Source organism: Manacus candei, unplaced genomic scaffold (genome assembly GCF_025592945.1).
Source record: "Manacus candei isolate 608988 ecotype Guabito, Panama unplaced genomic scaffold, ASM2559294v1 h1tg000056l, whole genome shotgun sequence".
NCBI lineage: Eukaryota > Metazoa > Chordata > Aves > Passeriformes > Pipridae > Manacus > Manacus candei.
The window spans coordinates 947,400-959,691 of NW_026138104.1; the positions used below are offsets into that span (position 1 = coordinate 947,400).

Here is a 12,292-nt window from a genome sequence, read left to right on the forward strand (position 1 = left end):
CTAGTGTTTTTGCTGCAGGAAGTTAGAAATTTAATTGCTATGACAGTCCAGCTTATTCAGCATTCTGATTTCACAAATGCACTGCAACGGGTAACAACCAACACTGAGCAGCATGGTTTGTAAGAGATCAAAACTTCCCATCTGCAGCCTGTCCCTAAATACCTAATTGTTACCAAGAGAGTAATGAAAAAAATAAAAAACTAAATTACAAGCAAATTACAGCAGTATTCATAGTACATTACAGTCCCAAAGTCTCAGTACCTTCCTTTATACAGACTGCCAGATTCCAGTTATTGCAGGCTCACATAACTTAAGCATCATCTCATTAAGGTTTTGCATAAGTAAAACCAAATAGAAATAGAGGTAATAATTTTGTAACCATGCAGTTAAAGCCACTCTCTTCCTGTGTATTACAAAATGTGATATTTCCAAGTATCTAAAAGATTCCTCTGCACTGTAAAGAATAAGGATCAACAGCAGCACACAACTTGTATTTAGAAGTTGTCAGAAGCAGCTCAGTAGTACTATTTGTAAATGTAAATAAATGGGCTTAGTATCACTAGCATTAACAAAGAATGAGAAATAAACTAAAGGACATACATAAGTATAAAGCAAAAATAAATTTAGACAAAAAGTGCATTAGAAAGTAAAAAATGAAAATAAAACCACACTCTGAAGACTTATAGCAGAAAGATGAAAGGGCTGCAGTCTAGAGAACAGAGATCAGGGTTTGCTGACTTTCTTCAGCTAGAATTCATCTCAGTGAAGTGTGAATTCCACCCATCTGGAACCTTTCTCATTCTGTTCATTAATACTTATGTCAATTATTCCCAATAAATTATTTTTTCATATCACACTTCCATTCATGTGAAGGTCCTTAGATTATGTAAGCTTTCAAAGTCAAAGGGGCACCTCTTTAAAATTAGATGGCTTTCAATGTCGATGTGTTTACTAGTTGAAGCTACATGATTCCAGGAGATATGAGAAGTGAAAGAGCAGAAAATGGATTCGAGTATGAACTTTAATCTTCTTAGGATTGTACTTTAATAAATTGCAACTGACAGGATGGGTCCATGAGTTGATGAAGTATAATAAGTATTTAGCCTGTGACTGAAACAAACATCCTACAGAACATTCAAGATAGAAATATAATTTCAAATTTTAAATCAATGTTAGAACCACCTAAAATATCTAACATTCTTCCTCACCAACACTGAAGTTTAAGCAAATTTCTCGGGGTGTAACAGTAAAATCGCAAGTGAAAAAACTAAAGAGTGAACTAAAAATGCTACTCAAAATACAGTAATTCATTCTAATAACATTTAAAAAAATAAACAAAATACAGATGTGGAAGAAACTGCACCTAAAATTTGTACTAGAGGGAAATATATGGTTATTCCCAGTGAACGTTTTCCCTATTATCCAGCTTTTACATCTCAATATCACAGCTGTTCCTTACCTTGATATCAAAAACACAATGAAACTGATACAAAGTCATTTGGGAAGACTCTAACTAAGTTAGCATCTTTACAAGAATCCTTACTGAAATGCAGTATTATAGAAATTGTGAATACTACTTAAATGCACTAGAATAGAGTTCAAAGTTAATAATTATGCAAATAACTAGCATATTATACCGAAGACATGGGAGTTTTGAAATGTTGGTCTTCTGTTTGTATCCTATAATTTACTTTGTATTTAGATGGAGTGCACAGTAAGTTTAAAGTGTTAAGATTTAGTGCAATCAAAATCAGCATTAAGCTGTGAATAATAAATCTCTCAGTTAGCCTATAAGTTGTACTGATAAACTATAGTAGCTGCAGAGTTATTTTCATAACTGAGTCCCTACTGACATAAGGTACACTTACAACAGTGGAAAAATTCAGATTAAAAAATATACATATATACAAGAATTACATACTGTACAGAGGTCTTTGTACTGTAACTTCTGAAACTTGGTGTCTGTGTTTCCTGCACACAGCTCCACATATCCAAGGACTACTTGAAACACGGTGTTGTGGATGGCTTGAGTGAAGTGCATATGTAACTGGTCCATTGCTGTCTGAAAGAAATGGAGTGACATAAAATCAAATAAAAAGTTCAATTTGTCATATGTCATAATCTTTAAGCCATCACCCTTTAAGGTAAGTTTTTTCAGTTCTGAACAGAAGAAACTGTAAGCAGTATGGCATTCAATCTTTGTCTCAAGAATACCTAACACAGAACCTGATAATACTACAATCCATCCTCCCTCTACAATTCACTGGTTTTTTTACATTAACATGAGTAAATATTAATTATACACCTATATAATATGGCTAATCATTCTTTTACTCTCTCAATCACTGATTTTGTGTCAAAAAGAAATTAGTTGAGATCTGTGCTCTTTCTCCCACTAGAAACACTTCCAACTAAAATAAAAATATTTCCTTTGCAATTATTAAAACTAAAACCACAATTACAAAGTCTTCAATCCATCCACTTGCCAAACTAAAGAATATAAAGTAGCATTAAGTGTTACAGAAAGGTATGTTCATCATATCAATAAATTTCCTATAAAACTCCTCCTTGTTACAGAAAAAAAGACATTTGTTTAAAAATAGATTACTTTTTCCAGAAAAAGATATAACAGTACATGTACTAGGGACTAATGATGGCATAAAATATTAATTTTACCACAATCATGCCTGAGTTTCAGGTCAGGATGTTTCCTTAGTTTTCATGTTGTTAATAGACTGTACATAACATTAGTCCATTTCAGAAATGGAATTTTCTCACTGTTTCATGATATGCAAATAATCAGCATATGGTGTATATAGGAACCAATAAAAAATATCTTTCAAATGCCAGAATGAAGTTATCAGATCCTGCAGATTTGAAAATGTTTACTTTCACTACTTTCTATTTGACATTTTTAGCTACTGACAAGAGCTGAGAACTCAATCATCCCATAAGAAATGAAAAACCAATTCTGCTTAAATCCTATTGCAAACAACCAATCTTCTACAGCTAGTCCTAACTTGAATCAGTCAAAGAAAACAAAATGACAAATGAAATATGAGAATTACTGAATATACTGAAGGTTATTGACATTTTGTTTTCTGAGAAGGGGTCAAAATGGGAGATATTTCAGTAACAATGCAACTAAATTATATTTAGGACAAGTTCAAAATACCTACTTTAAAAGTAATAAAAAGAATGTCAAAGCCAAGTCACTTTATCATGAGAACAAAGCAGGCAAAACCATGCAGCAACAAATAACACTTTTATTTTGTTCAGAAACTTCATTCCTCTGACAAACAATCTGCCTTTCTCAACATATCATGCACTTGACTTCGGAGCAGTGAATGCATTATATCTACTTTCGTTCAGTAAATAAAGAAATCACATACAATGCACTAACAAAGGAAAAGCCTAATTAATCTTCTCCCCTGGTTTTAAGTTGCAGACTCCAGGCACTCTAATAATTCTGCACATTAACGAAGTATGGGAAGATAAATCCATTTCTATCCTATTGCAGAGTTACACTGTTATCACTGTCGAGCCATGAAAAAAAGAATCCAACTTTGCTAGAAAGGTTCTAATTAGAAAGAAAGAAACAAACAAAAATGAAACCAAACCCAAAAAAGCCAATCTACTAACAGATATAATTCTGAAATCTGGAAATACCATTAAAAAACCCAAGCATTAAAAAGAACAAATGGGGACAGGCACTTTGACGTGACTTGTAGCAACTAAACTGTTCTGAAGGAACCTCTTCTCCAAGCAAATCATCACTACTACACTGGCACCACCATGCTCTGCCTCAGTGTGTTATGAACACTGATCACTGACAAAACATGCCTCCAGGATTTTCTTGTTTCTTTATCCCTCTTTACTTCACAGGACCTTGGTATTAGCTCCCATACTTCATACCTGCTTCAGAAGGAAACTGGTTCACCACCTTCCCAGAGAAACCATATGAAGCCTCGAGGCAGTGCACCAGCACTTACATCCTACAGGAGAGCTTAGATCTACTATTTACACAAAAAAATGCTCTAGGCATGCAGAGATGTAACTTTTAGGACATATCCACAGTGTATGTTTGAACACATATCAATGTTCAGGGCCAGGCTGGATAAGGCCCTGAGCAACCTGTCTAGTGGGAGGTGTCCCTGTCCACGGCACAGGGGGTAGGACTAAATGATCTTTAAGGTCCTTTACAACTCTTAACATTCTATGATTTTTTTTTATGCCTTGAGACATATTGTATTGCAAAAAACTATCTCCTCACCTCTTCATTCCTGTTGTGTTACAGTACAATATAAAATGGAAACACACAGGTCACGTACAGGTTGTGCACAATTTTGTGACACAGATCTAGCTATTGGAAAATATTATTCACATGCCCAAAATCAATTAATAATGCAAAGAGCATTATAAACAGAGCTGAAATGTGGAACTGTTACGTATGCTACGTGTTGGAGTAATACGCAGTTTACCTTTACCAAGTACTGTTAAATTATCCGAGCATTACAAAAGCCTTTGATACCTGGTAAGATTCATAAGCATTAGTGTGCTGATTTTAGCTGGAATAGAGTTCACTTCCTCCATAGTAGCTGGTATGGGGCTATGTTTTGGGTTTGTGCTGGAAACAATGTTGATAATTCAGCGATGTTTTAGCTATTGCTGAGCTGTTGCTTACACTGAGTCAAGGCCTTTCCTATTCTTCATCCCACCCCACCAGAGGGTGGGGGTGCACTAGTTGTTGGGAGGGGACATAGCTTGGACAGCTGACCCCAACATGGTCCATAACATGTGGCATCATGCTCAGTAATAAAAGCTGGGGGAAGAAGAAGGAAGGGGGGAATGTTCAGAGGGATGAAGTTTGCCTTCACAAGTCACTGTTACACATGATGGAGCTGAACACCTGCCTGTCCATGGGAAGTGTTGAATGAATTCCTCATTTTGCTTTGATTGTGTGCACAGCTTTTGCTTCCCCTATTAAACGATCTTTATCTCAGCCCACAAGTTTTCTCACTGTTATCCAATTCTGTCCCCCATCTCACTAAAGGGGAGAGAGTGAGTGGCTGTGTGGGGCTTAGCTGCCAGTTGGGACTAATTAGGAAAATAAATTTCCATCACAGTACTCAAAGTTCCATGCTGTTACATGACTGTTCTTTGTAACTTACTCAGAAGATGAGTACTAACCTGTGTTTTTCCAAGCAGCCTGTAAGCCTGCTGAACCTTTGTATAATGATTGATATCAAAATTCTTGCATATTTTGGAAAGTGCTACGTCCAGTTGTTCCTATATGAATGAAAAAAAAGACTGTTAAACACTAGATAAAAACAGGCCAAGTAATATATTACTTAAATGACAGCAAAAGAGGAAGACATTTACCTAAACAGTCTGATAATTATGTTTGTAAGCTAGCCAAGATTGTACACAATCAGACTATTCTGAGATGCTTAAATGTTACTTCTTGAGCATAAGTATTTCAGCCTGAACTTTCTATCAGCCAATGAGTTCCACTATTTCCAAGAACAACCACAGTAAAAAGTACATTATTTCACTGAAGTCAAATTCAAAGCGATACTGAGAAGGCCTAGCGCCCCAACATGGGAGAGCTGGGATTTCTAACTCAGTCTAACTGAAGGAAATATAACAAAGTTCTAATTTTACAGGGAATTTAATAACAAGGTACAATAATACATGCACCAATCTGACTTTTTAAAGAGCACATAACCACAGGTGTAGAGAGCTGCTGGAATAGCTAATTCAAGTTCCTGCTAAGCATTACATGCGTATGCATTACATGCACTACATACACATTATATATATCTATGTTACCAGACTTCTTACAAAAAGCTCACCAAGTTCCAGCTCAAAATTACCTAACAGTGGAGTTAAAAGAATTCCTTTTTTTCACCACCAATTTCCAGCAAGACACTTACCATGTTATATTAATTTGCTTTTGTGATACTATCTAACTTAAAACTGGTCTTTGTTCCATCCTTCACAATTATTTAAGTCTTACTTCCTCTGGCTTAGCACTGGCCCTATCCAGCAGTTTGCTGACCTCTAAAATTTCCAGTGATACTGTGATCTCTTGTGTAGCTTATCCAAACCTAATGGTTTGCTGCTGATTTACTTTTCACAACTATTTACAAGTAGTCTAAAGAACTCACAGAAGTTCAGTACTTCAAATGTTATTTGACTTTTTAATTTGACTTCTCTACCACTTACAGTGGGCACAACTAGTGAACTGGGCTCGTAAGTATGACAACATATTACAGAGCATTTAGATTAATTGCATCACAAAAGTTTACATGAACAGCACTGCCCATAGCATTCCAAAGAGAGTAATTGAAAGAAATGTGCACATTCTGTAATTGCTAACAACGTTGTATTGGAAAGCTCTAGTACTTTAGAGGTTAATTACTAACATATACTTAGAGGTTAAATATTAAAATATACTAAACATCAATATATCAACTTTTACCTCTATTTGTTCCAAGGTGTCTTGCAGTTTTGAATTTAACTCACTATTAATGAAAGAAGAAAATGTTTAAAATAAAATTACTGATTACATTAATATTTCAGACCAAGTTCCTTATTTCCAAAAACACGTTTGCCTGCTACCAAGCCACAATATAGTAATTTATCATAAACCATTTAAGCTGTTGTTACTGTGTCAGACTAGCACCATCTCACCACTGTTATTATTGAAAGGTATCTACTTCAGGCATATGCAGTATTCTTAATGCTTCAAATTAAGGTATTTGTTGCAGCAGCACATAACCCTAGGTTTACAACACAACACTGTTAAGATGGCCCAGATAAGGTCCCATCCTGCTAGGGTTTAACTAAGTATTCAAAGACATTTCCAACTCCCAATTCATGCTTTAAATGTTTTGGTTTGGTGCTGTGGTCTAAAGCAGAGCATACCCAGAAAGGTCAAGGCTATCAGGCCTTTGTAAACTATAGTAACTTTTCTTTGTTGCTCGGGAACGTGTTACAGAAATGCTATAAAAGAACTCAAGCTTACAAAACTCTCAGAAAAATTTTTAAACACCATTATTTCAATTCTCTGAGCTATACTTGGTATAAAAAGATTAACAAAAATTAGCTACCATAAGAGACACTCCTTAGAACAATGAAAGGCACCGCTGCACCTTTGCAACAATCAGGTTTAAAAATTTTAGTACGCCGGCCAGAAAAATAAGACACAAAACATGACTACAATGTTTTTGTTCAGAAGGGTCAAAGCAACACAGAAATAGGCAGGATATTCTCTTCATACATGGAAAGCACAGTTTTCATTAAATAATCACCATACCTGATTTTAAACAACTTCCTTCTGTGCTCTGAATCCTCCCCTAAGGGGCCTATGTTAATTATCAAAAGATTCTAGCTTCCCTACTTAGTTCTGTAGCTTAAAGATTATGCCCATCACCCTCCTTTTTTGGTTCCATTAGATAAACTGGACACAACATCCTCCAAAGAAAGGTTTAAATGGAAAAAAACTGCATCAAAAAAAGCTGGCATTAAAAACCAGAGTAGAAAATACTTCCTTATTGTTTCTCCACATGCAACAAGCCTTCAAACAGAAAAGCCTCCACAACAATTTGATGTTACTACATCTCCTGCTGGAGTTCATGAGCATTTCCTGCTTATTTTTTTTCTTTTTAAAAGTATGGAAACATCAAGTCTTTATAAGTTAGGAACTGCAGATATTTGGATTAGTTCCAGTTCTGAAAGCAATTTCTTCATGTCAGCATGAAATTCTGCACTTGCTAATTTCAGTGCCAAGAATTAGGGTAGGTTATCCTCCAGAGGCCATCTTGCTGTAGGTAAATTAATTCCAGAATATAAACTTGCTTATTAAAAAATCAGCTCAGGTATCCCTAGGCTGCATGTTGTAGCACACTTATAATTCAGTCTTAGTTGAAACTTTACCTGCCAACATATTACAACAGTTACAAAACAATGATATAGTCCAAACACAGATTATAGATTGTGAAGACTGGTTAGTAGTGGTACCAGAAAGCAGGAAATTACAGTGGATACTTAGGTTTTTATAACTGACTCAATTTTACTTTTCTAAGAAGAAAATAACATTTCCATCAAACCTTCTTTAAAGAAGAAGAATTAATGGTCACTGTTTCATACATTGAGACTGGATGTGGCACTTAGTGCCATGGTCTAGTAACCATGGTGCTGTTGGATCAAGGCTTGGACTTGATGATCTCGGAGGTCTTTTCCAACCCGGTTGATTCTATGATTCTATACAATTTACAAATAAAATCATAGAGAAGCTAAAATCTGCACAATGTTACCTTACCTTATACAACTGTAGTGTTTGAAGGTGCTGGCAGCTTTCTGGCATTCTAAGCACAGCTGAATAGCTCCTGGATAATCCTCTTCCTTAGGATAAAATACAATTGAAAGCTCATTTGAAGCAACAGTACAACACCCATTTTTACTTGCATGCTTACAAATTAACATTAAGAATAAAATATTTTGCCTCATGTCTATACAGTAAAGTTAAAGGAAAAGAGTGAGGGTCTACTGCAGCACTTAATGTGCAAGTAGTTTGGAAATTGAAACAGATGTTAGCAACGTCTGAAAACACTATCTATTACATTACCTTATGCAAACAACTTGCATTGTTGTTTCCTTTGTATTGTTTCCTTTTGCATTCATAAAAAATACATCAGAAAATTTTTATTACAAAACAACTAACATCTTCTCAGTTAAACATCTTTCCAGCCTTTGTTAATACAGTATGATCTACTCATGAGCATGGAAAGAGGTAAGTTCAGACACTGGCAGGCTTAGGTTACAAAACCTAAAAAGAGACAAGGAAGACACCTCTAACATTATGCTCAAATAAATACTATTTAAATTGACACATTCTATAGGTTATTAGAAATTAATTTAAATACAAGTGGCCTCAGACCACACAAGGCCTCAGGGCAAAAAGAACATACTTTAGAATAAAAATGTGGGCACATTGTCCTAATTTGTAAAAAGAATATCCAATAGGTAGACAGATGAATCAGGAAATATATGAAGATGTCAGGACAAAAACAAAAAAAAAAACATAGACACAAAAATATAAAACCCCAGGATCTTGCCATCAGAACATGGACAGTGTCTTGGATATATCTACTATTTTTGTGTTTTATTAGACATGAGACCAGAAAGAGCCTCGGAGAAAGGAAAACCCTCTTTAATAGCTAAGAGCTTCCCTTTTTTGTCATAATTACATCAGCTATAATATGTGCTTTAGAGAGCTCAAATACAAAGCTGTTACTGGCATTTCAGTCATTGACTGAAGAGTAGAAACGCAGGGGCAATTTATATTCAGCTATTATCATAAAGGAGGTTCTGAAATGAAATTGGTTTTAACAGCAGTGTTCTAATGCAGATCAAGTTTAGCTAAAAAAAAATACACAAAAAAATCCAAATACATTATCCATTAGATGAAAACAGAACAGTACATTGGTCTAAAATGATTGCTGCATTTACAGGTCTTTGCATCTTTCTCCATTGTAAACCTGGTATTTGCTCCATTAAGTCTAACAGAGCTCAAATCAGAAAGCCTGTTTGCATAAGATATATTACTAATGTATTCCAGATGCAGCTCAGCCCTATAAGCTACTGTAGCTTCATTTCTAGCCCTTTTCAATTAGGAACCCTTTCCAAATCCTCTTCTGTGAATGGCTACTAATAGCTCTCGTGCATATTCCATTACTAACTTCTTGGAGTAAAGACAATTAACTGGTCAATATCTGGGATAACTTACTGGGAGCAGACACTGAGCACAGCTTTAAAACTGCACTCAGTTAGAAACAGCAGTTCCAGCCCTTAAATATCACTGATGGATTAGGATAATCAGATATCAGAGTCTGTGTGTGAATGCAACACCCACACCTCTGTCTCAAGACAACTCCTACTAGTAGACAGTTGATTTCCTCTATGACAAAATACAGCACAGAAATTAAAAGCTAATTATTGTACAGGGCTTAATGAGCAGAAGGCAATATTTATGCCACCTGAAAATGAGTACATTGCTGCTTGGTACAGAATAAGAAAGTTTGCTGACACAAGAGGATTTACTCTAGATGGAATTAAACTCAAAGAATCTTAAAAGTTACAACCATTAAAAACCAACTTCCAAATTTACTAAGGATTATCATCATGACATTCCATCCAGTAGTAGCTGCAAATACATGTACTATGATTAAAACATAGTTGTCAATAAAATTCTGAATTTTCTTTCACACAATTAATCACGTTAAGACAGGATCTTATTTCACTCTGTGCAGTATCTACTGCATTTTTAGGCAGTATATACAAGAGTATCAGAATTTTCAGTGTCATGAGCTGCATGTTGCAATGTTTTCTACGAGTGACTACTAAAAAGCCAACCCAATGAATAAGGAGAGAAGCTACTACACTTACAAATAAAATACTATTTTATTAATAGAACAAAAATAATTTACAGCCCCTCTATAAATTTGTACAGTAATATACCAGTAGAAGTACTTTATCGAGACACAGCATATCAACAATCAGCTCAATCTCACCTTCTGTTCTTCCCAACTATCAAGCTAAGGTCAGAAAAGAAGTATAAGTTGAGGGCAGTAGGGGGAGTGAAGATTCCACAGCATTTTTACCCAACTAACTCAAGCCTCAGATCTAAAGGTAGGATTAAGGTTTTTACAAAAAATACTCCCTTCTGGCAGAGGGGCTATCTAATTGGATATGAAGTTTTTTGCACAACATTTTTAAAAAAGAATAAAAATAGAATTTCATCCCATGCACACACAGCCACAGCCTGTTTGCAAGAGGAAGGGAAGAGACAAAAGTAGACTTAGAATAGCTTCAAATTTAACCAGTCCAGCAGGGACTTACCTCCAACATCTCACTCAAACGCACATCAGTTCTTTGCTACAAAAAAAAACGAAAAACAAAGAACAATAACTACACAGAAAATAAGAAAAATACTTCCCACTGAAAAAAAAAAACTACACATACCAGTGTTTTTATTGTTCTCAGAGACTTTAGCAGTCCAATAAGCAACTGTCGCTTCCTCTGATTTGCAAGAAGCCCCAAACTAGTTTGTGTGAAGCCTTCCTTTGCTATATTCAGGTGTCTGCAAAAGTTACAAATTAACATAATCTTCAACAAATTCAGAAAATGAAACTTACTTCTAATCAATTCTAACATGTCTATCAAAATACATGCTAGAAAATAAGATCATCAGCATTTTTAAGGAAACTCAGAAAATGAGATATCAACAGACTACTAAGAAGGTACATCCTCCCTTCTGCATTTGTCTGTGGTTCAGTGGTGTATCTCAAAACCTTCCTGTTTTGAAGAGAACCCCCAATGGCAAAAGTGAGAACTGCAAGAGTTTGCAATCATTTTAGTATCCTTAACTTCTACTGCTAATAGCATTCAGTACATAATATGGAAATATCATCAGCAAGCAAACTTCCTGGGTATACAGATTTCTTCTTAAATACTTTTTCCTCCTTTCAATCTCTGCAGTTACTTAAGCAAGATACCTTCTTCCATTTGTGCAAATAACAGCTGCTAACTGAAGGCCAGTCTGCAATGATGTAACACGTTCAAGTTCCTACAGAGAGACAATAGGTTGAATAAATATACAATTTAACATTGTGCTACACACCAATAAAGACTAGTGATTAGTAGATTTCTCTTGAGATGTTATAAAGACCTTGTAGAGTTGCTGTATATATTATTTGTTTCATCATTTTATATATGCTAAGCATTGCAATGTAACATTAATGAAAACTATCTTTTAAAATACAGCTCTCTTTTGAAGTAAGATATTTGAAATCCATTTCCATTGCAGTGGGACCCTCTATATTTATATATTATACATTTAGCCTAAGAATCTCTAAACCATTAGTGCATCACAACAGAATGATCAAAGCTTCAGGGACAGAAACACAGGGACAGGCATAATTAATATGCCACAGAGCAGCAAAACAAAACAAACAAAAAAAATCATGTTTCACACAGCATTTTCTTGTTTAGAAGCACTTGTGTTCTACTGATTTAATAGATGTCACTTCATAATGAATGTTAATTGTATCCTGTTGAATTTCAGCTGAAAACTCTTCAGCAGAGGTGACCTGATTTTAGCTTGATTTTTGACTCAGTGAAGTGCCTAGTGTAATCCCAACTATTAGGATTTCTTTTGTTAGGAACAGTACTGTAGAAAAGTGAATGCTTTCCCCACACTACAGAAAATGATAATTTTTTTTAAATT

At 35.1% G+C, this 12,292-nt stretch overlaps 1 protein-coding gene across 3 annotated transcripts in view; it reads right to left on the bottom strand.

Annotated features, from left to right (window-relative positions):
• Nucleotides 1-12,292, bottom strand: part of VPS50 (VPS50 subunit of EARP/GARPII complex) — an 80,583-nt gene that overhangs the window by 49,934 nt on the left and 18,357 nt on the right. For all 3 annotated transcript variants that reach the window (XM_051802163.1, XM_051802162.1, XM_051802164.1), the window contains exons 6-12: nt 11,562-11,632; nt 11,029-11,146; nt 10,906-10,941; nt 8,327-8,409; nt 6,485-6,527; nt 5,191-5,289; nt 1,922-2,062 (exon numbers count right to left, since the gene is read on the bottom strand). In XM_051802163.1, coding sequence (XP_051658123.1) covers nt 1,922-2,062; nt 5,191-5,289; nt 6,485-6,527; nt 8,327-8,409; nt 10,906-10,941; nt 11,029-11,146; nt 11,562-11,632 — 591 coding nt within the window. The remainder of the gene's footprint in view (nt 1-1,921; nt 2,063-5,190; nt 5,290-6,484; nt 6,528-8,326; nt 8,410-10,905; nt 10,942-11,028; nt 11,147-11,561; nt 11,633-12,292) is intronic.